Source organism: Symphalangus syndactylus, chromosome 2 (assembly GCF_028878055.3).
Source record: "Symphalangus syndactylus isolate Jambi chromosome 2, NHGRI_mSymSyn1-v2.1_pri, whole genome shotgun sequence".
In the NCBI taxonomy this organism is placed as follows: domain Eukaryota; kingdom Metazoa; phylum Chordata; class Mammalia; order Primates; family Hylobatidae; genus Symphalangus; species Symphalangus syndactylus.
The window spans coordinates 45,282,073-45,309,710 of NC_072424.2; the positions used below are offsets into that span (position 1 = coordinate 45,282,073).

General features: G+C 42.9%; 1 protein-coding gene across 2 annotated transcripts in view; it reads left to right on the forward strand.

Annotated features, from left to right (window-relative positions):
- Window positions 1-27,638, forward strand: part of MYOF (myoferlin) — a 176,743-nt gene that overhangs the window by 116,516 nt on the left and 32,589 nt on the right. For both annotated transcript variants that reach the window (XM_055255282.2, XM_055255290.2), the window contains 14 exons: window positions 300-463; window positions 2,786-2,900; window positions 5,281-5,386; window positions 6,852-6,997; window positions 9,981-10,154; window positions 11,105-11,213; window positions 12,940-13,017; window positions 14,981-15,162; window positions 15,256-15,414; window positions 15,531-15,629; window positions 16,899-17,060; window positions 19,082-19,247; window positions 22,595-22,671; window positions 26,675-26,686. In XM_055255282.2, the coding sequence (XP_055111257.1) occupies window positions 300-463; window positions 2,786-2,900; window positions 5,281-5,386; window positions 6,852-6,997; window positions 9,981-10,154; window positions 11,105-11,213; window positions 12,940-13,017; window positions 14,981-15,162; window positions 15,256-15,414; window positions 15,531-15,629; window positions 16,899-17,060; window positions 19,082-19,247; window positions 22,595-22,671; window positions 26,675-26,686 (1,749 nt within the window). The remainder of the gene's footprint in view (window positions 1-299; window positions 464-2,785; window positions 2,901-5,280; window positions 5,387-6,851; window positions 6,998-9,980; window positions 10,155-11,104; window positions 11,214-12,939; window positions 13,018-14,980; window positions 15,163-15,255; window positions 15,415-15,530; window positions 15,630-16,898; window positions 17,061-19,081; window positions 19,248-22,594; window positions 22,672-26,674; window positions 26,687-27,638) is intronic.

Below are 27,638 nucleotides of genomic sequence, written 5' to 3' on the forward strand. Positions count from 1 at the left end.
ACTATTTACAAAGCATGTTCAATCATTTGCACATTTAAACTCCAGAACGACTCTATAGGAGAGGTAGCATTATCCCCAGATTTCAGATGAGAACACTGAGTCTTAGAAAGTTGAATGATTTATCCAAAGTTGCATAATCAGTAACAGCTCAAGTTAGGTCCATACCTTCTGAGCATAAAGCTTTTTTCTGCTTTCTGTAGTTGTCTAGCCTAAGTCCTCGATGAACTTGAAAATGTATGCGCTAGCTTTATTTTTTGTTCTCTGATGGTGTTTCTCCAATTTTATCTCTTTTTTAATAGTATGAAAATCAAGCGCTCATGTTTGGAAAATGGGGCACTTCTGGATTAGTAGGACGTCATAAGTTTTCTGATGTCACAGGAAAAATAAAACTCAAGAGAGAATTTTTTCTGCCTCCAAAAGGCTGGGAATGGGAAGGAGAGTGGATAGTTGATCCTGAAAGAAGGTAAGTTGTCCATTTTCTGAGTAAAAAGGATAGCAATGAAATCTTTCTCTAGAAATTGCTAAATATATTATATCTCCATCATCATCTTGATAATAGCTATGTAACACCCACTGAGCAGAACTAAGTCCATTGAAATTTATAGAAAGTTGAAAGATGCTCCACCATAAGACAGGCAAATATAAAAAGCACCTGGTAACTAACATTTTGAGAATTTATTATGCTTGACTGTGTCAGGCAGTATGCTGGGCACTGGCATCATCTTATTTAATCTTCACTACAGCCCTACAAGGGAGGCAGTGGCAAGAAGGATCTGAGATTTGACCCTACTTGCAAGCGAACAAGGTCCCCCGTCACAGTTTCACAGATGCCGGCACGTGACTCCTGGGTTAGAATAAAAGAACTTTATTGCCCACAGCAATAGCAATGCCAGAGTATCAATATTTGCTCAACTTTTTCATGCCCCAATTCCCACAGAGTAACATGAAGAAGGCCAGATAACACCTGTACACGCAGTGGATTGAGTTATATGAGAGAACTCTAAGCTTAGGGGACTTGAATTTTTTATAATGGGTAGTAAGCAGGCTGGTCCTTTGCTATGCAGAGAGAGACTATCTTAGTGTTCCCCATATAAACATCTTTGAGAAGATAGCTCATAACAAAGGTAGTCAGTGCCTGAGCTCACAAGATGCGCAGAAACATAAGAGACTCGCAGAGAATTATCTCTCAACAAGTAGTAGTATTATCTCCACTTTGCAAATGGGGAAACTGAGATCTAGAGAGATTAAATAACTTGTCCAAAGGCACATAGCTGTCAATGGTATAGTTAGGGCTAGAATCCAAGTCTAGCATGGGCACCCAAACCAGTACTCAACTATGATGCTAGAACGTCCGCAAGAAACAGTAGGAAGTACACTGTAAATGGATGAATTCCATATATGTGAACTACATCTCAAAAGCTGATATTAAAAAGAAAGAAAAAAAATAAACAGTAGAAGGTGGTAAAGATGGTTCCCCTGGAGTCTGGGGGATACTGTAGCCTGTTTGCTAAATGTTGCCAATAACATTAGAACCAGCATTCCCTCTTCTTGCCATCTTATGACAGCAGCCTTGAGTTGGGAGGGAAAAACCTTGTGAAGTTGAATTTTAAGGCCTCCAACTAGAGTTTGGTCTCCTGTTGTTCATTTCCTGTGATTGCATAGGCATTAGAGAGGGAGGGAGAGAGGGAAGAGAAAATATTGCTCTCTTAAGATCCAAACATGCTTGCTTGCATGTGATTGCTTTCAATTCAGGCAGCTTGCTCTGGGTGGAGTTGGGGGAGATTGGTGAAGGGAAGGAAAATGGGGTTTGAATTGGCTGGAAGGAAGGAAGGTTAGTGAGGACAGGGAAAGGGTAGGGAAATTGTGATAGAAAAAGCAGAAGGTCAAAGCATGTCAGGGCTGGATGGAATCCTAGAGGCAGCAGCCAGGGCTTTTATTCTCCTTTTTTGAGGCCCAGAGAAGTGATGCCCAATTTATATAAGTGATTGGGACTGTTTGTTTTTTTTATTCCTTTCCTGTGCTGGATTCTAGGGGAGAATACAGCAGAGAAAAGATGCAGAAACAATAAAGGGAAAAATACCCTCATTTGAGTAGGTACCTGGCAGAAGACGTGAGTCAAAGTTGGAACCTCTGTAACTTTCCTCTGCAGGTTGTCCAAAGAATTCCAAATCCAAGAGGGAAATTAACATGGCAGAGAGTCAGTATGGATTTCCCAAATGCCCAAATGGAGTTTGGAGTCTGAAATGACCTGGTTTGGCTGTCTACCTAGGAACTCCCCAGAAAACTTAAACTCCTCCCTTCAGTTTGTGTTATGTAGACCAAGCAAGCCACATTTGGCTTCATGAGACCGTCTACACTCTGTTTTAAAAAATAGCGGGGACAGCTCCCTTTTCTTTTGAACTGTTAGCCAAGAGTTTCATTGAGAAAAAGTGGAGCAGCCTGGAACTGAAACAGAAACATGGAAGGCGCTGTCTGTGGTCTCTGTGAGAAGTTGCCCGCAGTGCTGTTTTTCCCAGACCCCATCCTCATTACTGAGAAGGAGCAATCTTGCTAATTTGAGGAGTTCTCTATGATTTAGGTCACGTTGTTCCAGCAGGCCCTTCCTTCAAAGGAATGTCAAAAGTGATTAGTACAAAGAGGAATTTGGAGTCAGAACCAACACGGGTAAAGCGAGGAGGGAAGTGGTGCCACTCCCAGGGTGTAGATGCTTCCTGAGTGTTGGCAATTGCCGAGGCTGCCGGTTACCCGGTCTCCTTGGGTAACTTGAGTCCTCCCCACCCCACAGCTTGCTGACTGAGGCGGATGCGGGTCACACGGAGTTCACTGATGAAGTCTATCAGAATGAGAGCCGCTACCCCGGGGGCGACTGGAAGCCGGCCGAGGACACCTACACGGATGCAGTGAGTGGCCTGCTCCAGAGAGAAACTCTCACCTGTCACCTCTGATCGTGATCTGAGGGAACCCAGCAGCCACCTGGCTTGGGCTTTACCCTCTCCTCCGCTCCATCTTATGTTCTGGAGAGTCTTCCACTTATAACTTAAGCCACACAAGTGCCACAATAAGTATTTTCTTTAGAATAGAAATGAGGCCTATTTAACTCGATGTTGGAACATGGTATAGTTTGGATTGTGCAAATTTTTTAGGTAAATTTTTATTATTATCTAACTAGGGTTTTGTTGTTTGAGGGTTTTTTGAGATGGGCTCTGTTTCCCAGGCCTGGAGCACAGTGGTGCGATCATAGCTCACTCTAACCTCAAATTCCTGGGCTCAAGCAGTCCTCCTGCCTCAGCCTCCCCAGTAGCTGGGACTACAGGCACATGCCACCATGCCAGACTAATTTTTTATTTTTTTTGTAGAGATGGGTTCTTATTATGTTGCCCATGTGGGTCTTGAACTCCTGACTTCAAGCAATCCTCCAGCCTCAGCTTCCCAAAGTGCTGGGATTACAGGCATGAGACACCAAGCTCAGCCTAGTTTTTAATAGTATAACAAATGAAATGTTTCTGTCTTTAAAACATCCAAGCAGCATTAAAGGAAATCAAAAGTAATTCTTCTCCCCATTCCATATTCCACTCCCCAAAGATAACCATTGATGTCTGATTTCTGTTCATAAACAAGTATATAACTTCCTTTTTCCCTACCTAAATAGAATTGTGTTGCACACACAGTTTCACAGCTTGCATTTTTCACGTAACAATATATCTTGGACATTTTTTGTATCAATGCATATAGATCTATGAGCTTTTAAAAAATGGCCGCAGAATGTTTTATTATATGTACCTACTATAATTCATTTAATCCTCTTTCTGGGCATTTAGGTGCTTTTGGTTTTGAGTCGTTGGTTTTTATAAGCAATGTAACAGTGAACATCCTTAAACATACATTTTTGTATGTTTATGAATGTTTATCTGTAGGGAAGATCCTTGCATTTGGTTGGTCTAGGTTTAAATGCATATAAAATTTTATAACCTTCAAAAAAGTTTTATAAATTCACATTTTCAACAAAAGTACAAGAAGCCTGTTTGCCTAAACATTCACCATCCTGCTTTATAATCTTTGCCACATGAATAAGTGGTATCCTGTTATTTCAATTTTCACTCTCTTAATTTGAAGTGAAGCTGAGTCTTTTTTCATGTTTATGGGCCACCTTTATTTCCTTTACTTAGAAACTTTCTTTTCATAACTCTCTTCAGTTTTATGCAAACTTAAGTCAGTATTTTACATAAATTTTGCTCAATTGTATATGATCAACGTGAACCTCCAGTAGCATTTCCCTGTACTCAAAAACATGTGTCTGCCAGGTGTGGTGGGTCACACCTGTAATCCCAGCACTTTGGGAGGCCGAGGTGGGTGGGTCACTGAAGGTCAGGAGTTTGAGATCAGCCTGGCCAACATGATGAAACCCCGTCTGTACTGAAAATACAAAAATTAGCCAGGTGTGGTGGCAGGTGCCTGTAATCCTAGCTACTTGGGAGGCTGAGGCAGGAGAATTGCTTGAACCTGGGAGGGGAGGTTGCAGTGACTCAAGATTGCACCACTGCACTCCTGCCTGGGCGACAGAGCAAAACTCTGTCTCAAAAAAAACAAAAACAGGCCAGATGTGGTTGCACATGCCTGTAATCCCAGCACTTTGGGAGGCTGAGGTGGGCAGATCATGAGGTCAGGAGTTCGAGACCAGCCTGGCTAACGCGGTGAAACCCTGTCTCTACTAAAAACACAAAAATTAGCTGGGCATGGTGGTGTGCACCTGTAATCCCAGCTACTCAAGAGGTTAAAGCAGGAGAATTGCTTGAACCCAGGAGGCAGAGGTTGCAGTGAGCTGAGATTACGCTGCTGCACTCCAGCCCGGCAACAGAGCAAGACTCTGTCTCAAAACAAAGAAACAAACAACCATGTGTCTTTAATGTTTTATCCATTCTCTGATGGGTTCTATCCCATGTAACCCCTCATAAAGAGAGTTGCACCATTTCATAATATTAAGTTGAACCATAAGAAATTGGTGAGATTCAACCACTTTGACCTATAAAAACAGCAATTACACATGATTGAACCTAATACTATTCCCTAATAGTAAAAACAAAAGGTAGTTTAAACTAATTTTTATTTAGCAGTTGTGAATAAATAAAGATTGGAGATTTTTCTGAGTGAAATGGATCCCTAAGATGGTATCTAAGTAAAGGTGTGAATGCCCTAGTTAAATGAGGAACTATATCAGACCCTTTGCCTCTTACTGACACTATGGCTTACCTCTCTTCTTTGTTTTTATTTTTGTTTTGTAAGAACGGCGATAAAGCAGCATCACCCAGCGAGTTGACTTGTCCTCCAGGTTGGGAATGGGAAGATGATGCATGGTCTTATGACATAAATCGAGCAGTGGATGAGAAAGGTAAAATTGTACATCTGTGACCTGATCGGGGCTCTGCAGCAGGGCCTTGGTTAATCAGGGTAAAGGTTCCTTGGGAGGGAGAGGCCTCACTTCTGTTGGTCTATGGCAGGAGTCCCCAGCCCCCGGGCCACAGACCGGTACCAGTTCATGGCCTTTTAGGAACAGGGCCACACAGCAGGAGGTGAGCGGCAGGCAAGTGAGCATTACCACCTGAGCTCTGCCTCCTGTCAGATCCGTGGCAGCATTAGATTCTCCTAAGAGTGCAAACCCTATTGTGAACTGCATGTGAGAGGGGTCTAGGTTGTGTGCTCCTTGTGGGAATCTAGTCATCCTCCCTCTACCCCACAACCCTGTCCATAGAAAAATTGTCTCCCATGGAACCGGTCCTTGGTGCCAGAAAGCTTGGGGACCGCTGGTCTGTGGCATCTGGGTCATGCGGCACCATCTGTGACTAATCAAATGTAGAATCCAAGGGACAGGCAAGTGTATGGACAAGTGCTAAGTGGGCAGGGGGGTGTTAAGAGTGAAAAACATCAGGTGATGGGGCCAACTGAGATGCTTGGGGATCCAGGATGAGAATTTGGGAGGGAGCTGGAGTCAAGATTTTCTCTATTCTAACCACACCCCATATCCTCCCTGGGAACATCACATTCAGAGCCCGCCTGACTCAGAAAAGAGAACTGTAAACTACCCTTAAAGTCGTCCTATGCAGCAGTGATACAGACTACTGATACAGCTTCTGATGTTTGTCTTTTTCTGAACCGTAATTAAAGTTAAATGAACAGTAGCATTTGGAATTCTCAAAAGAGAAAATCTGATTCATTTCTTTCCTTATGCATGGTGCATAGAACTGGCATTGACCCAGAAGATTTCAAATCGATTATAAGCTCCTCGCTGATCTCGATGCACACACCAGATCTTAGAATAATTGTTAGCATTGACTAGGCAATAACTATGTGCTAAGTATGGCCCTAATGCTTTGCATATGTTATTCTGATAGTGTTAAAATACTGTAACCCTATAACCCCACTTTACAGCGGGGAAATTGGGCCATAGGCAGGTTTACCAACTTGCTGGAAACTTATTTAGTTAACAGCCAACATGTGGCAATGCTAGGATTTGAACCCAGGCTGTGCAACTGCACAGTCCACATGCATACCTGTTGTTTCTTCCTGCCTCTTGAACTGTGCTTTATTCTTAAGTGCACTCAATTACCATGAATGACTGGAAGCATAAAAGTGGGGGAGAACATGGCCACCAAGGAAGCATTTTGAGGAGCTGAATGGGAATGAGGCCGTATTCAGTTTGGCTGAATAACCCAGCAAAGTGAAAACGGCCACGTGTTCGGTCATGATAGTACAGAACATCTGGGGGCAGGGAGAGTGACCGACTGTTTCCTGGAGGTTTATTTGGTGATCTGGCAAATGCATCTCTTTTGGGTAACCATTCACAAACTCTGTTCCAGGCTGGGAATATGGAATCACGATTCCTCCTGATCATAAGCCCAAATCCTGGGTTGCAGCAGAGAAAATGTACCACACTCATAGACGGCGAAGGCTGGTCCGAAAACGCAAGAAAGATTTAACACAGACTGCTTCAAGCACCGCAAGGGTAAGAGAAGCAAGGGAAGGGAGCTGGACTGGGGAGCTCTGCCTTCCTGACTACGAAGTCCCAGCTAACTAGCCATTTCTGTAGAAAATATTTGCAAATCCAGAGCCTAATACTCCACTCAAGGGTTCTCAAAGTGAGCCCACCCCAGCCAGCAATATCATCATCACCTGGGAATTTGTTAGAAATGTCCCACCCCAAACCTCCTGATTTAGAAATCCTGGGGGCAGGCCCAGCCATCTGCAGTTCAGCAAACCATCCAGGTGATTCCCAGGCAGGCTAAATGTTGACAACTGCTACAGAGGCGTTAAACGGAAATTATTTTGGCAGCATAATATAGTAGCGGTAATAGCTCAGGACTTGGAACAAGATGTGTAAAGATTCAAACCCTGACTTCCCTTTCTTTCTCATCTGCAAAATGGGAATAATATCTATGCCTTTTAATTAGGGTATTGTAAGCTTTAAATGGAATAATAATAAATAGAACAATAACACTCAATAATAAGTAGCATGTATAGAAGCGGCTTTCTATAATACTAGGTACTGAATATGCATCATCTACATTCTGTAAGGTTTGGATTTTATGCCCATTTTATAGATAATGCTCACAGAGTTTAAATAGACTTGCTCTGGGCCAAGTGTTTCGTAAGTGACAAAGCTGGTGTTGGAACCCAGGCTAAGTCCAAACAAGAACTCTCTCTATTCCACAGAATGGGTAACTCTGGTAGGTACTATGACATTATTTTTATTAGATGGTGAGCTTCTGGAAGCAAAGATGGAGCCACAGTCATCTTTGTATCCTCCTTGCTAACTCAGAAATGTGTTCCCAGTAAATAATCTAGTCAAATAAATGAGCTAATGAATGAATGAGTCTTTTTTTTTTTTAAATTTAGTTCCGAGATGCATGTGCAGGACATGCAGGTTTGTTACACGGGCAAATGTGTGCCATGGTGATTTGCTGCACCTATCAACCTGTCACCTACATATTAAACCCAGCATGCATTAGCTATTTATCCTGATGCTCTCCCTCCCTCCACCCCCTGGCCCTAGTGTGTGTTGTTCCCCTCCCTGTGTCCATGTGTTCTCATTGTTCAGCTCCCACCTATAAGTGAGAACATGCGGTGTTTGGTTTTCTTTTGCTCTGTTAGTTTGCTGAGGATAATGGCTTCTGGCTCCATCCATGTCCCTGCAAAGGACATGATCTCGTTCCTTTTTATGGCTGCATAGTATTCCATGGTGTGTATGTACCACATTTTCTTCATCCAGTCTATCATTGATGGACATTTGGGTTGACTCCATGTCTTTGCAATTGCGAAGAGTGCTGCAATGAAAATATGCATGCATGTGTCTTTATAATAGAATGATTTATATTCCTCTGGGTATATATACCCAGTAATGGGATTGCTGGGTCAAATGGCATTTCTGGTTCTAGGTCTTTGAAGAATCGCCACACTGTCTTCCACAATGGTGGAACTAATTTACACTCCCACCAACAATGTAAAAGCTTTCCTATTTCTCCACAGCCTCACCAGCATCTGTTGTTTCTTGACCTTTTAATAATCTCTGTTCTGACTGGTGTGAGGTGGTATCTCATTGTGGTTTTGATTTGCATTTCTCTAGTGATCAGTGATGTTGAGCTTTTCTTCATGTTTGTTGGCCACATAAATGTCTTCTTTTGAGACGTATCTGTTCATGTCCTTTGCCCACTTTTTAATACGGTTGTTTTTTTCTTGTAAATTTGCTTAAACTCCTTGTAGATTCGGATATTAGCCCTTTGTCAGATGGAGAGATTGCAAAAATTTTCTCCCATTCTGTAGGTTGTCTGTTCACTCTGATGATAGTTTCTTTTGCTGTGTAGAAGCTCTTTAGTTTAATGAATGTCTCTTTATTGTTTGATTATCCTAGTCTGATGGGGTGAGAAGTTTCTGAAGGTGCTTGAACGCTCTCCTTCCACACGAGGGCACCAAGTTGAAGTGGGAAGAACACTGAGCCATCTGTTAGAAGGCTCGGGATATGATCCAGCTCTAACGAGTATTGCTGAGACTTTGATCATGTTTCCTAACCTGCCTTACTTCTGGCTATGTGAAATTTTTCACTGCTACTGTTTATGTTACTAGAGGGTCAGGTACAAGATTATGCTTAACCTGTATTTTACATTTATGCAAAGTGAAAAAAACAGACCCAACAATAATTACTCACATGGAGCTCTCACTTCTCAGATCTTAAATATTATTCCGTATTATTTTACATTTATTAAATCCAGTCATACTTTTAAGATATTTAAATCAAATTTCTGCCATGAAAATGTCAGCTGCATGAAAGCAAAGACCCTATCTCTTCTTCACTGCATCCTCAGCCCCTAACACGATCCCTGTCACACAGTGGGCACTCAGATTTGTCGAATGAATAGAATATAACATTGAAAACTGATACCACTGGTAAATTAATAGTTTTTAAGCTAAAAAGTACCACACGAATTTGTTATTAGTTATTACAGAAATAACATATTCAGATCACTTAATTATTAGTTATGGCAGCTATTAGCTCAGGCAAGACATTTAAACCTGGGAGGGGGCATTTAATTTTTTCTTATATATGTAAAATGGAGAAACTAATGTTTTACAAACTATATCCCAGTAGCAACATTTTTATGAACTAATGAAGTGAGAAAACAAGACAATTTGAGAAAGAATCCACTTGCTTCACCCACCCCCAAATCTGAATGAGGTTCACCCCCTGAGGGTATGTCCATGACTGTGCTGTCATTGCCTGGTTATCTCTCTGCACTCCTGCTGTCCATCAGCTCTGCAAGGCAGAGGTCCTGTCTGTTTTTTTCTTTTCTGTATTCCTGGCTCTAGCTCAATACTTGACACAGAGTAGATTTTGAATACTGTGTATCTGTTGATTGATCATATGAGCTGTTTTATCAATATAAGGAATATCATCATCATCGTCATCATCATTAACATGTTTACTTCTGTTTTAGGCCATGGAGGAATTGGAAGACCAAGAGGGCTGGGAATATGCTTCTTTAATTGGCTGGAAATTTCACTGGAAACAACGTAGTTCAGATACCTTCCGCCGCAGACGCTGGAGGAGAAAAATGGCTCCTTCAGAAACACATGGTGCAGCTGCCATCTTTAAACTTGAAGGTGCCCTTGTAAGTACTAGGTTGCCAGAGCGCAGATCATATTGGTGTAGAGAAAATACATGAGCGTTGGATACAGCACTGCCAACTCCATAGAGGTCCCTGTAACCCTGGTACTATAAGATGGCAAATATTAACAGGTTGAGGGAAAGCCACACATCCTGGGTGCTCAATACCTCATGTAGAATGAATAGACCATTAACACAGGAGTGTCCTAAGAAATACTACTGTCTACACACCTGCTTTACCTAGCGTTTTCCAAATGTATCTGTTCCAGGACCCTTGTTTCAGGTAACATCTATTCACATCCCAGGCACAAGTTCCTTGAATCATATCTTGGAAACTGCAACTGTTCAACAAAATATTCATAAGTATATTCATAAATATACAGATGTGTGGGGGAGGAAATCAGAAGGCTAGCTCACAAAATTAGAGAGCAATACAGAAGAACATACGGAAGCACAGTAAAGAAGTCGAGGGGGGGGCGGGGGGAAAAGCAGGCAGGTGGAAGGAAGGAATAGGAGAATGGCGGTGGGTGATCGAAAACAATAGGGTGGTCAGGAGCCATTTCCCAACAGCCTATTTTTGTATTTCTGCACTCTGACCCTACAGTATTCTGCTGCTGCTGCTCTTTCTCTTCCTTATCCCATCCTTTTACTCCCTGTTTATCCTCTACATTTTTCCTTTTTTTCCCTTTCTTTCAGCAGCAGGGTTTGGCAAACCTGGACTCGAGGTAGGAGGGCTGGCTCCCACTTCCTGCTTGGCTGCTTTCCAGCTAGGCGACTTCAGGGAAGTCACTTGCTATCCTGGGACTTATTCATCTTAAAAAATGGGGTGTTTGCACGATAACATCTTTAAGAAGCTAGAATTCCATTTGTTATTCTTGCCTCTTGGTTGGTTGGTTTGCTTTTAGGCAGTGTTTATTGACTTCTCTGCTAATTGACTCTGTTAATTGACTTCAGGGGGCAGACACTACAGAAGATGGGGATGAGAAGAGCCTGGAGAAACAGAAGCACAGCGCCACCACTGTGTTTGGAGCAAATACCCCCATTGTTTCCTGCAATTTTGACAGTGAGTTTTATTTTATTTATTTTATTTTATTTTATTTTATTTTATTTTATTTTATTTTATTTTATTTTATTTTATTGAGGCTGAGTCTGGCCCCATCACCCAGGCTGGAGTGCAGTGGTACGATCTCAGCTCGCTGCAACCTCCCAGGTTCAAGCAATTCTCCTGCCTCAGCCTCCTGAGTAGCTGGGACTACAGGCGCACGTCACCATGCCCAGCTAATTTTTTGTATTTTTGCATTTTCTCCATGTTAGCCAGGCTGCTCTCGACCTCCTGACCTCAGGTGATCCACCTGCCCTTGGCCTACCAAAGTGCTGGGATTATAGGCATGAGCCACCATACCCAGCCAGCAGTGAATTTTAAACATGATTTTGTGAATTCCACTTCTGTAACTTTTATCTTAAGGAAACTCTTCAAATCACCGAATATGACTTTTGAAATCTCTTCATGCAAACATGACTTTCATTTTCATCCTTGATGAAAGGAGTTTTTAAAAATACAGTTGAAAACCATATCATATATAAGGTGAAGGGTGGTCAGATCACTGATTTTAACAGTCTATCTCATATGTGCTCATTCTGTCTAGTAAGCCCCCAAAATTGAAATTTTAACTATAGGAAAAAGGGCACCAAAATTTAAATAATGGTTGGTTTCAATAATAATCTTCAGGATTTTTGGAATGAGACAGACCTGCTCTACAATAACATTAGCAAATGCTTGTATAGGTCTTAGCATGGGCTAGGAACTGTACATGTTATAACTTGTTTAATCCTCATAACAACCCTATAAGGTAGGTGCTATTATTGTCCCCACTAAACAGAAGGAGGAACCAAGGTACAGGAAGATTAAATAACTTGCCCAAAGTCTTATGGCTTAGATCAGGCAGTAGAGCTCCCAGAATCTGTGCACGGAATCATAATGCTCTGCTGTCTCACAAAGAGAGAGAAAGAGAGAGAGCGCGAATGTGTGTGTGATAGACAGAATATAATAATAAAAGGAGTATGAATATTTTGAAATGTCAAAGAATCTTCTAGACGATAACTGTTTCCCAGATCTGATGCTGAGCTAGTATAGAAAGCCCCATTTCTATAACTGCTGGAGACCCAGTTTCATTTTAAAGGTCTGTGTTGATAAGCAGTACCCCAGATTCAGTTAGTTTACAACAAAAGTAATGTTTTCCTGATTGATACACTTTGCATTGAGCTTACTGTAGTATTTTTTTAAAATAGGATTTTTGTTTTTAAGACCGAGTCTCACTCTGTCGCTCAGGCTGGAGTGCAGTGGCGTGATTTCAGCTCACTGAAACCTCCGTCTCCAGGGTTCAAGTGATTCTCGTGCCTCAGCCTCCTCAGTAGCTAGGATTACAGACGTGCACCACCATGCCCAGCTAATTTTTGTATTTTTAGTAGAGACAAGTTTTCGCCATGTTGCCCAGGCTGGTCTCCTAACTCCTGGCCTCAAACAGCCCGCCTGCCTCAGCCTCCCAAAGTGCTGGGATTACAGACATGAGCCACTGCACCCAGCCTAAAAATTAAGTTCTATTTTACAGGAAATAGAACTACTTTGAGAGGCCACATCATCACTATTCTATGTGCTCTTTGCTGTGGGGAACTATAATAGATTCAAGTGACCCATTTATTAGAAACATGTATTTTTTCCAAATATTCCAGTAAAATAGCAGTTTACAGTGTTACGTTTCTTGTAAGTAATCTTCATCCTGTTCTTTTAGGAGTCTACATCTACCATCTGCGCTGCTATGTCTATCAAGCCAGAAACCTCCTGGCTTTAGACAAGGATAGCTTTTCAGGTAAAGGAAAAAAAATCTGCATGCTACACATGATTACATAGCATGCTATTTTGCTTCTGTGTTTCGAGTGAATGCTTTTTGTCATTTCTAACAACAAAAACCCTCTACATGTTGAGATTATTTTTGCATGCTTGAAGCAAACTGCTCAGTCATTAGATAAATCATCACTGAATGCTTTAGGCACCATTGCTGGGTGCTAGTGATACATGGAGGATACTTTTGGTACTAATAGATATTAATTGATTAAGTAGTAAGAAGCACCGAGAAAGTGATTTCTCATCTTTGTTTATGTACATGGCTGTGTTTTCATCCCTGGACCCTCGGGTTGATTGGTAAGTTAAGATCCCTTAAGTTTTTCTGCAGGCTCTTTCAAGGTATCAAAAAGATGACAAGTTTGCCCATTTGCCTACAGCACCAGGCTTTTGAGCAGTTTGGAGTTCATTTTAACCTCCTCTTCTGCCTGCTCCCCACATTCCTAATACCATAAAACCATGAGGTTTTGTCTTCTCTTGCACTGACACCCAGCTGCTTTTGTTGCCTTGGACTGGTTCTGAGAGGAAGGCTATTGGCAAGGGACGGGGGAGGAGGGGAAAACACGCCTGTCTGGGGATTTGAGTCCTTGCTGCTGAACCATGGATACTTCAGGCTATCTGGGGAGCATTCCACTTTGGGACTCAAAGCCCAGCAGAGTTTCCCTGGGCCTTCTGTGAAAACACCTCTTAACCCATTTCCCATTTGCCCTGAGAAATGAGTGCTGGCAGCGAGCTGCACTTTTTTATTCCAAATGGAAAGTGTGTTAAAGCATTTGACTGACACTCTCATGTGCTTACATCAACTTTGAAGCGTGTTCCAAGCACTAATATTTACCAATATTTGTGAATGGTTTCCTTGTCTTACAAATTTGACCAGATTCAAGGTTATCTCTGCAATATACATCTGCAGCAGGGTCTTTGAAGACATTTTCAAATATTTTCCACCAGGGGGCACTCTATCACTGAAAGTTAAAAAAAACCTTTCCAAAATTCTTGACTAAAGCTTCATAAAACTCTAAGCGCATTCCTTGCAGTTTGAGATAGAAAAATTATCATCAGGGCAAAAGCAAAGGGTTCATATGATGGCTCCACTGCTAGAAACCAAGCACTTTTGACTTATACAAGAGTTTCAGGCTAGATATTGTGTTATTTTTCAGCTAAGTCAGCCCCTAGGCAACTGCAAAATCTTTGATGAAATTATTTAGCATGGAGGAGAACATGGATTATTTCTCCATACATAATATTGCTTTCTCTCCATTCTTAAGTATAGTGAGACGAAGTTTTCTGCTGTCACAGATTGTAAACTCTGTGAGCATCTGAGCTTTTCCAGCTGCTGTTATACTCTTGAGACCTGGAAATCAATAAATATTTGCTGAATGAATGGATTACCATCAACATTAGAAACAACTATAATAAAAACTAGCATTTATCAGATACTTCCTATAGGACAGGGCTCTGTCCCAAGTAGCTAACATTCCTTATTTCATCCTCTCAACACTGTGAAGCAGATATTACTTTCTCCATTGCATGGAGGAGAGGATCAACGTTTAGGAAGATTATTTTTTCCCTCAAAGTTATGCAGCAGGGGTGAAGGGTGGGTGTTGACCTGAGGTGTATCTGACTGCAGAGCCTCACTCAACCGTGAGTGCAGTGCTCTTGCAGAGAAAAACTGTGGGCCCCATTAACCTTGGTGGGGACATACTCCAAAGAGCGACCTCTCAATACACATCAGGGTCTCACTTCAGGTGCCTCTGCTGCAGTGCCAGAACCTTCCATGGGGAACTCCCTGCTCCCTAGAAACCCTATCTCCAGGCAGGTGGTGAGAGCCCACTGTCATTATATCCAGAGGAAAAGAGTATGGTTGCACTGAGTGGTTCTGGGGAGTTAGATTTTAGCCATGGCCCCATTGTTATTCTCTTTTTCTGTTTTAGATCCATATGCTCATGTCTGTTTCCTCCATCGGAGCAAAACCACTGAGATCATCCATTCAACCCTGAATCCCACGTGGGACCAAACAATTATATTCGATGAAGTTGAAATCTATGGGGAACCCCAAACAGTTCTGCAGAATCCACCCAAAGTTATCATGGAACTTTTTGACAATGACCAAGTGGTAGGTCACTTAGAATTTCTAAGATAACTTGGGGATGATGGAGATTTGAAGGGATGATTGTTGGGGAATTTAAGGATCATTTTGTTTCTCTAGGGCAAAGATGAATTTTTAGGACGAAGCATTTTCTCTCCTCTGGTGAAACTGAACTCAGAAATGGACATCACACCCAAACTTCTCTGGCAACCAGTAATGAACGGAGACAAAGCCTGCGGGGATGTTCTTGTAACTGCAGAGCTGATTCTGAGGGGCAAGGTACATTGCTGTGTTCTTCCTCATGTATTCTGTCAGCTGCTTAAAATGTGTGTTAATTCTAGGCACTGTTTGCTTGAACTAAAGCGAGGCATTGACATATCCATTTTGTTTCACAGGATGGCTCCAACCTTCCCATTCTTCCCCCTCAAAGGGCGCCAAATCTATACATGGTCCCTCAGGGGATCAGGCCTGTGGTCCAGCTCACTGCCATTGAGGTATGCTGCTCCCCACGTGTTACTCATCAAATCAAACGGATGTGACTGCAGGACAGGAATCTTTCGTATAGAAAATAGAATCCTGCTGCGTATCTTGCTATCTCCAACTTCCTTTACAGCTTGTCCAACAACTGGAGATATTCATGGGAGTAGAAGGCTTGTTGAAGCAACAAGGACAGGTCAATTCTAACATTCCTGGGGGCATCTAAACTCCTCATTTACTGGGAGCCAGCAGGTTTCTGAGTTTTTCAGGTCAACTGGAGAACTGGGAGAGGGAAGATGGACCAGAAGAGAATGAGTGTATATGCTGAGAGATGGGGGCATGGCAAGGAGGCAGAGATGGAAGTTGGATGGGAGCAGTGAGCAATGTTGACATGTCAGATACAAGCTGATGACCCCAACCAGGTGGCTTGATAGACAGTGTCTGGCCCACTCTCAAGACTTTCCCCGTCCAGTCAAGCAGCTGTTAACACCCCAAGATTTCCCTTCTCTGGCTGTCCTGCTAAAAGTTCTCAAAGGCTGGGGCTATCACTTCGAAATGCTTGCATGTCAGACACTGTGTTAAGTTTACAAGTGGGCTGGATGCAGTGGCTCACGCCTGTAATTCCAGAACTTTGGGAGGCCAAGGCAGGTGGATCACTTGAAGTCAGGAGTTCGAGGCCAGCCTGGCCAACATGGTGGAACCCTGCCTTTACTAAAAATGCAAAAATTAGCTAGGCGTGGTGGCACATGCCTGTAATCCCAGCTACTTGGGAAGCTGAGACATGAAAATCACTTGAACTCAGAGGGTGGAGGTTGCAGTGAGCCTAGTTCGTGCCACTGTACCCCAGCCTGGGTGACAGAGTGAGACTCTGTCTCAAAAAAGAAAAAAAAAAAAAAAAGAAGAAGTTTACAGGTGATCATCAATATAACCCTATGACAGATAATACGATCAGTCTTGTTTGTAGATGAGACATAGGGAGGTGAGTTACCTCGTCAGCATTGACACAGCTATTAGATGGCACAGACAGGATTTGATTTCTACACTCTTAACTGCATTGCTTTTTTAGGGGCTCAGGCAGGAGAAAGAAAGGGGCAAAACCACTTTCTTTGCACCTACAAGCTTACTAGGATAATGTTCTAACCACCTTTCTAACCACCTACAAGCTTACTAGGATAATGTTCAAATTAATCTTAAAGACTGCCAGTAATTAAGACAGAATTTTTCCTTCTGAATATTATTTTTAAAGTGCTGAGTTACCTTCCCCTCTCTTTAAATTGTTTTCATAGATTCTAGCTTGGGGCTTAAGAAATATGAAAAACTTCCAGATGGCTTCTATCACATCCCCCAGTCTTGTTGTGGAGTGTGGAGGAGAAAGGGTGGAATCGGTGGTGATCAAAAACCTTAAGAAGACACCCAACTTTCCAAGTTCTGTTCTCTTCATGAAAGTGGTACAGTATCGATTCCCTGTGATCACCCATGTGTGTTGAAATATGAAACTATATGCCTCACACACACACGCAAACACAGTTTATTTCCAAAATCTGACAAATAGAAAAACCCTGTCTTATATTCAGCTTGTCAATGACTTTTTCCCCTTAAATTCTCACAATGTAGTGATGATTTCTTAAAGCTTCAAAACAACTCCAGTGGCACAGAAATGTCTGTGAGCAATACTTACTTATTTCTCCAGTAAACTTTCCATGTATTCAGCTATTACAGGCTTTTGGTCAACCCCATAAGGGTAGAATATTAGCCCCCAGTCATGCATGGACCAGATATACCCCCCACAGCTGTGCATGGACCAGAACCCTCCGGATAAGGACTGGCTGTCTGGGGAAGGGGTGGCTGTGGGGGGAAGGTATATGGGGTGATGGAGCCATGACCTTGGCAGCCCGTAACTGTGCCCCACCTCCAGGTGCCCCTGGGATGGCACCTTCTTTGGTCCATCAAGGCTACCCTCTGGTTGTTAAAGATATGAGAGCATCGGATCCAGTTCACGGCCCTCCATCACAGACCCCATAATACCTGGGGTGAGGAGAGGTCACCCAGTCTTTCCATTTTTAAAGCAGTTAGTTTCTTAACTTTTACAAAAAAAAAATCTTTCTTTTTTACTCTATTATATCAATAGGTGAAATAAAGACAGTTCCTTACCTTGAAGTGTTGGAAGACCTAGAACCTTCCTTTCCCCACCCCAGTCATTTTCCTGACCTTGATGTCTCCAATACAGTGCTCTTGAACTCTAGAGTCACGTGCTTTAACCTCTTATTTTACATTACAGAGGAGGAAACTGAGGCCTAAAGAGGGGAAATGATTTATCCAGTGTCATAGTGTTAGGCCACACCTTCTATACCGCAGTGACCATGTCCTAACTAGTGACAGCTGCAGCTCAGGGCTTGGTGCATTCTTACTCGGTACACCTCGTCTTTAATCCTGCGGGGTGAACATTTTCACCTCTCTTAAGCCCACCTTGGAGAAAAGCAAGAGGTAACAGATTTACACAAGGGGATGTCGCTAGCAAGTGAGTGGCCAGAGTTTGCACATAGATCCTTCCAACCCCAAAGCCCATGCTCCCCTCCCTATCATGTGACAGACGGCGAGCCACCGGGATGCTCCCAGCCAGGGTCCCAAAGTGGTTGTCCCTGGGCCACTCCACCTATCCTTGTCTACTCCCCACACCTCCCTCACCTTCCAAGTTCTAGTCTAGAATCTAGCCTTGGTCAGCAGAGATGAGAAAAACCACTCAGGTGGCCCCGGCTTCTATTCCTGTGTCAAGCCAGAGATAGAAATTCACCTGAACCACATACCGAATGGGCCCCTAGGTCAGCTCATGATTCCCCAATCAGGCATTGTCACCAAAGCCACCAAATTCCATGAGAGGGAGCCAGGGGGAGTCGAGGAGAAAGTAGCAATCCATTTTTACACTGAATTTCCAGGGCGAAAAGACTCTCCGCCACAGTTACTTCCCTTAGAAGTTCAGTTTTGTCTTGACCATTTCTAAAGTCTGCTTAGAACTTGGCTAGTAGATAAGCAAAGCCCTGGGCTTGTTAGCCTTGCACATGTCCCCTCCCAGGAAGCAGGGCACAGGGAAGAGTGCAGGGCAGTGACAGAGAGTAAAGAGCATGGGTCAGTGATTCCACGCTTACAGGACACAGCATGGGTCAGGTACTAGTCTAAGTACTCTTCACATAGAGTAATTCAACAATTTTACTATTACTCATGAAATAATGGGGGCACGGAAGGGTTAGCCAGGTAGTTCATGGTGGCAGCGCCAGGATTTGACCCAGGCAGTCTGGCTGACAGCTCACGTTCTTAAGCACTGAGCTCCTTGCCTAGCACGTGAGTAACTGAACTATTGTGAGTCCTCTGGGCTGTGTGGCAGAGAGAATCTGGACTGGTCCGTCAGGGGAATTTTTCTCAAAGCTGCCCTTGTCTGGTCTTGAGAAATGAAACCTACCTTTGTGACCCCCAGTTCTTGCCCAAGGAGGAATTGTACATGCCCCCACTGGTGATCAAGGTCATCGACCACAGGCAGTTTGGGCGGAAGCCTGTCGTCGGCCAGTGCACCATCGAGCGCCTGGACCGCTTTCGCTGTGACCCTTATGCAGGGAAAGAGGATATGGCCCCACAGCTCAAAGGTAACATGCAGGGCTGTGCATAAGTCTGGGGGCTTTTCACGCATGGCTCTGATTTACTCTTTACAAACCTACTCAAGGTAAGTCCTGGATTCATTGTCTACATTTTATGGATGAGCAAACTGCGTGAGTTGCGGTGGGTTATGTCACTTTCCTAAGGTTCTATCATTCGTAAGTGGCAGAGCTGGGCTGGAATCTCGGCCTTGTTTTAGGGGTGGGTGGCATGCTCGAGGGATTCCTCTCTGAAGTGTCCTGCTCCTGGGTGAATTTAAGACTTCTTTTGAGGAAGTGTTAAGTGCTCATGAATGTTCCCTATTCACCTTTCAACAAGCAGCTAGCAAAGCAGGGTGAGCTGTTCCCACATCAGTGATGGGGATGAAGTCATTTGCTCTACCTTTCACTGAATGGTTAGGAAGCACTCATTGACTGCCATGTGCTGTTCTAGATATCTGGGGACAGTGGGGACCAAGAAAGCCATGTTCCCCTCATACAAAGCAAGAGTCCAGCAGGGAAGGCAAACGAGGAAGTGTGCAGTTGCAGTCCAGTGTGATAAATATCTTGATGGGGAAAACAGGAAGCTCCCTGACCCCATGAACATTGAGAGAGGAGGAGATTTTATCTCAGATTGCTTTCCATCTGTTGGCCTACCTCATTATCACATATAATTAATATGTAAATGATAGAGCAGGGCATAATACTTACTTTAGATTTCCATAATAAATAATAGCTAGTGATACAGCATTTTGCAATTACCCATTCAATAGTTACTTGCTTTTAGCTTACCATGTGCTAGGGACTGTATTAGGGGCTAGGGGCTACATTGCATCAGTGCAAGAGCTCCCAGGGCCCCTGGCCTCATAAATTAGACACCGTGGGAGGGCTGGAACAGCCTCATTCAGCTGATCCTTGGTGGCTTCAAGACTGAAGCAGATGTCTTCTATTTAAGCAGCTGTGTCACTAACTAGTTCTATTAAAACTTTCATAAGGGTTGGTATTGATTTTACAGAGCCTCTGAAATTCGTCTGTTGTGTAGGTCTGACTAAGCATCCTGGATCCCTGATTCAGAGAAGAGGAAACAAATCCAAAGTCACATTTAAGCAAAACTCTACATGTGCTTGTCAAGAAATGTCCCATGTAAAACATTTTATGCTGAATTGACAGTGCCTAAAATAGCATTTTTGATAACAAGAAGGATTGTTGTAATTGCAGGAACTGTTGCATTTGAGATTACTAAATGGAGAGAAACCACTTTCCTGGCTTTTTTTTCTTACTGTTTTCATGAGAGAAGGTTTTTTGGTCCAAATACATGAAATCATCTGGAGGGTACAAATGCTACACGCTTTCTCTGGCCCCAGAATCACTTACGTGGACCTGTTTGTGTCTATTGCTCAGGGGTGGGCTGGGTCCAAGGCAGACTGCCCTGGCTAGTGATTCTATGTAATCAATGTAGAGTGTGGTCAAGGCTTCAGAGAGCCCCAGAAAAGGAAAATCTGGTACTTTCATAAAACCAGTGATAGGTTAAGAGTTGAGGAGGGCACTTGGATGGCCTCGTGTTGGAAGTACACAGAATAACTTTCTCCTCCTGTCCCTTGGGCTTTGTTTCCATGAGGAGGGTGAAGTGGAGAACTGATCCTTTAGGAAAGAACTTGTGTTCAGTTGGGTTCCTGTGTCCCTGCCCTCTGGTTGTCTTGTTCTGTACTGTTGCAGTTGTCAGGATCTGCAGGGGAGCTTATCTTGGAAGTGTAGAGACTGCTTATAGGTCTAGGGGTGCCACATGGATCTCAAACTACCTCCCACAGTAATTGATATATCACAGATGCTCAGGAAATGTCAGTCTCCCCTCCTCCCCAGTATCCCCCTGATGGTTCCTCCAGGCTCTGGTGTGGTGGTTAAAACACAAGCTTTGGAGTCAGCCAAACCTAGGTTACTTACTCCCCAGCTTACAACTAATTATTTCACCTGAAGCAAGTGACTTGCTGCTGTTAGCTTCAGTTTGTTTTAAAAATTTTAAAACAGGGATAATGGCACATATTCTACAGGATTATTGAGGTATTAAGTGAGGTCATGTAAGTAAAATGTTTAGCTCAGTAACCAGCACATGGTAGGTACCGAAAAAGGTTTGTTGCGTCTCCTCCTTCATGCCCTGTATGTCAATTGCCAGGGTGGTTAAACAGAAAGTTCTGTTGGCTTGGCAGAGTTTGTTCTGTGTAGGTTCTGGCCTTCTGTTAAATGTCTTCCTGTTTGATGCTTCTTCAATAAATGGGAGATGTACCTCTCATCCTACCCCCGCCCCAGGGTGAGGCTTTGGTACCCCCCACCCCTTTAGCTAAATCAAATGTAGTAAGCCCAGGGACTACTCTTGAGTCCGTGCTCTAACCCCCAAATCCTGAGTCACAGATATTCTGAGAATTGTATATAAAGTCAGAGCATGTGTCTTCTCCCTCTGCATACCCTGTTGAGAATAAGGGCTGAATAAGCCACTGCAAACTCAGACCTGAAATATACAAGAATCCACCCTGCTTTTCTTTTCCTTTTCTTTCCCTTCTTTTTTTTATTTTTTTTTATGTAAGTTCTAGGATACATGTGCAGAACATACAGGTTTGTTACATAGGTATATACGTGCCATGTTGGTTTGCTGCACCCATTAACCTGTCATCTACATTAGATATTTCTCCTTCCCCTGGCCTCTCACTCCTCCTTTCCCTTCTTTTTCTTATTTTTCTCTTCTTTATTTTCTGTTTCTTAGCAACAAATTTCAAGAAAAGAAGACTCCTTTAGATGTAAGCTCTCTGTATGTTCTCACTTATAAGTAGGAGCTAAGCTATGGGAATACAAAGGCATACAGAGTGGTACAATGGACATTGGAGACTCAGAAGGGGGAGGGGGATAAAAGACTGCATACTGGGCACAATGTACACTACTCAGGTGACAGGTGCACTACAATCTCAGAATTCACCACTGTATAATTCATCCACGTAACCAAAAACTTCTTGTACCCCAAAAGCTATTGAAATTAAAAAATGTCGGTTCCCCACTTACTCCTGCACCCTCTAAAGACGTGTATTGACACAATTCTTTTTTGAGCACTTTCTGTATAGGCACTGGACTAATTGTCTAAAAACAGTAATGGACATATAATCCCCTAGAAAATGTCTAAAACCATATTATGTTTGGGGAAACGTGACGGATTGTTGGGTTATTTTCTACATTCAGGAGTTGTCCTCTCTATTACGTAAGTCTCATCCAAGAATAAACTCTACCATCCACCCTATGGCTGTTAAACTTGGAGTAGAATGTTCACCACTGTATTTCTCTAAGTATCTTAGATTAAGAAAGTATTTGTCTTGCAGCCTCCCTTCTGTCTGTCCCACCATGCCGGGACATCGTTATCGAAATGGAAGACACCAAACCATTACTGGCTTCTAAGGTAGGCTTCAGAGCTGATCATTGGATGCTGTCAGTTTTATCTTCCAGATGTCTAAGCATTTGGTGAATTCAGTCAAACCACAATTTGTTGCAATTACAATCATCAGCCAATCCATTTATTGAGGACTGAGTACAGACAAGAGTCTAAATCTTGCACTCATCAACAGTTATGATGACATTGTGTAGACTAGTAGTCTTCAACCCTCACTAACAAGTCACCCAGAATACTTAAAATAAAGCCCATGCCCAGGCCCCACCTCCCAAGAGGGAGAGGGAGAGGGACCTAGATATTAGTATGTTTGTTTTTTTTTTTTTTTTTTTTTTTTTTTTTTTTGAGACGGAGTCTTGCTCTTTCGCCCAGGCTGGAGTGCAGTGGCGCAATCTCGGCTCACTGCAAACTCCACGTCCCGGGTTCACGCCATTCTCCTGCCTCAGCCTCTCCGAGTAGCTGGGACTACAGGCGCCCGCCACCACGCCCGGCTAATTTTTTGTATTTTTTAGTAGAGACGGGGTTTCACCGTGGTCTCGATCTCCTGACCTCGTGATCCGCCCGCCTCGGCCTCCCAAAGTGCTGGGATTACAAGCGTGAGCCACCGCACCCGGCCAGTATGTTTTTAAATCTCCTCGAATTATTTTAATTTGCCGGCAGGTCTGAGAACCACAGGTGTGGACAGTCTGAGAAAGATCATTTGCTAGAAAGCGAAGTCTGAGAAGCAAATTTATAGCATTGCAACATTCAGATCAGAGATAACATGCAACACGCCAGATTCTCCCCCTACATGAAGCAGAAGTGTTTGATAAATTTCTAATGACCATATTTATCAGTGTCTGGGACACTCAGGTTTTTATTTTCACTGTGGTTTTGAAGTGAAGAAATTGGTTGAAATATTCACTCAAGGCCCTATTTTAGAACTAACTATTCCAGCCACTTCTACACGAAGGAAAGGGGGAAAAAGCCTCAGCCCAGAAAAAAAAAAAAAAAAAACACCAAATATCTCCCTGTTTCTCTTGGCATTTATGATGAACATTCACAGCGTGTTTTAATGTGCAAACTAACCCAAAAATGCACATGATTGCACTTTAATATGTTATGTCCATAAACAGTGCCTTAAAAAAAAATCTACTTCCTTCCCACTGCATTAAACTCACTAACAACTGGACCGTATAAAATATAGTCTCCACAGCCAGCACTGTGCAGCAGTGTGTTTGATTCTACTCTCTGGGAATCCTACGCAGTCACAAACGACAATATCAAATTTCCAATCCCATAGGCCAAAACTACTGTGATCACTCTCTAAGCCACCCCAAATATCCCAAATAAGGTAGTAGTAGCCTTGGCAGAAGTTAATATACTTAAGATCTTTTCTGTAGATTTTTACAACTGCTCTAGAAAAAGACAGTTTAAGGTCTTGCTGTATAATCTGCCTCCAGGTTTGCCATCTCTCATTGTCAGTCAATTCTTATTACATGCCTTCAGTGTACTCCGTAGCCCTAAGTACAACTGAGGAACAGGAGAAGAATAAAGTCAACAATCTATGCCAGTATTTTCATTCATTTCTTAACCATAGTTAAGAAATGCGACTATGTTACTGTAGCAACACTTTACGAAAGTTCAGTTTACATCATAGAATTAAACATTGCAACATAGCAGGATTGGGGATGGTAGTATCAGTCATTCCCACTATACTGTAAATTGCTTTAATCAGCCTGCTCTCCTAACATCCAATTGAGGTACACTGTGTTGATAAGAAAGGCTGGTTGAAATCTCTAAAAATCTGAGTCCACTTGTTCATCAAAGTAGACATCGCACATCTGTACAAAGTCAAATAAACAAATTTGCGCTTTGAAAGAGCCAATAACAAGCTTGCTGATGTCCTGTGTTACATGTATATGTAATGTACATGTAATGCGCATGTATTACCACTTCCTCAATTCAGGCCTTGTGTCTGGGTAAATGGAGGGAATGCCTCCAAAATAACTATGCTGTTGCTGGAGGCTGGAGGCTGTGTCTTTGAGTGACAGTGTTACACTCCGGAAACTCATGGCATTACTCTGTGATGTCCATGGAAATTCTTAACAAATGGGCTGAGCACTATCACAAGAAAAGTGAGAAATAAGTCTTCGGGGAAAATTGGTCAAGTGCTAGCCAGATAACATGGACACGCGTACATGGCCATCTCAACAATTACCTTCCAATTCCAGTGCTTAAGCAGTATGTCAACAGCACTCAGCAAAATGGCTTCTCCAACGACAGTGCATGTATGTATGATAAGCAAATGCATGAGGCTGCCTGGGACTGTGGGACCTTGGCCTAAAGACTTGAATATTCTTACAACTCTTTCCAATAGTAGATTTTGGAGTGAAAAGTGATCTTTAAGCAAACGTGATTGTTTTAAGCCTAAAAGAAGAATCTTCTGTGCCATTTAATGATTTGATTCCCATTGCAAGTTTATTATTAGATAGAATAAAGCAAGTCACATCAGTTGCTTCCATTACCTTTCCACATGAACTAATGATTGTGTAGGCACGAATAAATTCTCCCATACTAATCCTAAAGTTTAAAATCAGCAACTTGTCTTAAATAATGCCTTTTACGCCGGGCACAGTGGCTCACGCCTGTAATCCCAGCACTTTGGGAGGCTGAGGCAGGTGGATCACCTGAGGTCAGGATCGCGACCAGCCTGGCCAACATGGTGAAACTCCGTCTGTACTAAAAATACAAAAAATTAGCCGGGCGTGGTGGCAGGCACCTGTAATCCCAGCTACTCGGGAGGCTGAGGCAGGAGAATAGCTTGAACCTGGGAGGCGGAGGTTGCAGAGAGCCGAGATCATGCCATTGCACTCTAGCCTGAGCAACAAGAGCAAAACTTAGTCTGAAAAAAAAAATGCCTTTTAAATCATGAACTATTATTTTCCTTGAAATGGTTTGAATTGTGAACAAATGGATTCTAAAAATCTGATTTCAGGAACCACTGAGAATGTAAGAGTACTTTGGAAATAAAATCACTCTCTCCAAAATCTCAATTCAGCTGTGATGATTTAACCCTTAATCTTGCTTTGGTATGAATCTAATAGAAAGAATTGATATATCTATCTGTCCCTCTGCCTCTCTTGGCAATTCGGTTGTGCTGAACAAAAATCAATCTGGAAAATACCAGCGGGCACCTACGGAAGCAGCTCCGTGGCCTCTCACATGGCAGCTGGAGGAAGAGCCCTTTAGGATGAACATAAAGTTAGGATCTCAGAAAGGGGTCTAGGCAGCAGGTCTTCAAACTGCTGCTGAGGACGAGCTTGGCTAATGCTCCAACAGATACCAGGACCACATTCAAGCCCCCATTCCCAGTTCTTCATTCTCTCATCTCCTGGATGAGCCCTGAGATTGGGGTGGGTTCTTCATTTTAAAAATCACATGAAAGGATTTGGCCAATGGGAAACTTGACATCCTCATAATAGAGCAGTTTTGATGGATGAGTATTTATTTGGTGCTGTAACATAGGCATGGGGGGGGGGGGTACCTATATGATAACATTGCAGTCAAACGTATCTTGTGACAGGACAGTTTTTTGTGGGGAGGAGAATTAGACCAAGTTTGGAGATATATTTTAGGAACTAAAAGGAACGTAAGGTCTGAGGTAGGGGGATGAGCAGCTCCACACCCCACTCCTGTGTGAGCTGTGTGCACCCAACTGGGAAATGTCTAACTCCATCGAAAACATGAGATGGGGGGCAGGGAAGGGGCTACTTCCAAGCCTTTCATTGTAATACTGTGTGTAACCTTTTGCATATTTTCAGAAAAGAAACCAGTAAGGTGGGTTCAGTTGTGGGCTCATCTTGACTTAGAAAATTTTAAATAATTTAGCCCATTGAAATGTTGATAATATAAGGCGTGCATGAATAATAATTTTTCCTTCTTTCTCTTTAAACCTCATGTTCCTGGGGTCTCCATATCTATGTGACTTGTTATATGGTTCGCCCTCTTCCTCACTCGACATGTGCACAAGCAGCTGACAGAAAAGGTAACTATGGTATACATTTTGCTACATTTAAGATTCATGTATTTTCTGCCCAGAATTTTTATGGGAATAATTTTTTTCTAAATCTAGGGGGGCCAGGCACAGTGGCTTTCTCCCATAATCCCAGCACTTTGGGAGGCTGAAGCAGGCAGATCACTTGAGGCCAGGAGTTCGAGATCAGCCTGGCCAATATGCAAAACTCTGTCTCTACTAAAAATACAAACATTCACCAGGCGTGGTGGTGGGTACTTGTAATCCCAGCTTTTCGGGAGGCTGAGGCATGAGAATCGCTTGAACCTGGGAGGTGGAGCTTGCAATGCAATGAGCTGAGGTTGCGCCACTATACTCCAGCCTGGGCAACAGAGCGAGACTCTGTGTCAAAATTTAAAAAAAGAACTAAATCCATGGGTAGGTTGCTGACCCATAAAGGGGAAGTAATTCTGTGTAAGTATGTGTAACGCACACACATTCACACACACAAATAAGAAGCATATAATGTAATATATAATATAACATGAATAAGAAGCAGCCTTTCAAGGTCGGGAGTGGTGGCTCACGCCTGTAATCCCAGCACTTTGGGAGGCTGAGGTGGGCGGATCACGTGGTCAGGAGTTCGAGACCAGCCTGGCCAATATGGTGAAACCCCATCTCTAAAGTAGCTGAGTATGGTGGCACATGCCTGTAGTCCCAGCTACTCGGGAGGCTGAGGCAGGAGAATCGCTTGAACCCAGAAGGCAGAGGTTGCAGTGAGCTGAGATCATGCCAGTGCACTCCAGCCTGGGCAACAGAGCGAGACCCCGTCTCAAAAAAAAAAAAAAAAATAGTAGCCTTTCTTGTCCCTTCTTCCTTTCCCCCAAGAGGCTCTATTGCAGGTGACATTCTGTGTTTTTTTGTTTTTGTTTTGGCGTTACTATTTCCAAGGTAGGTTAAAATAAGCAATGGGTGGGTCTGATAA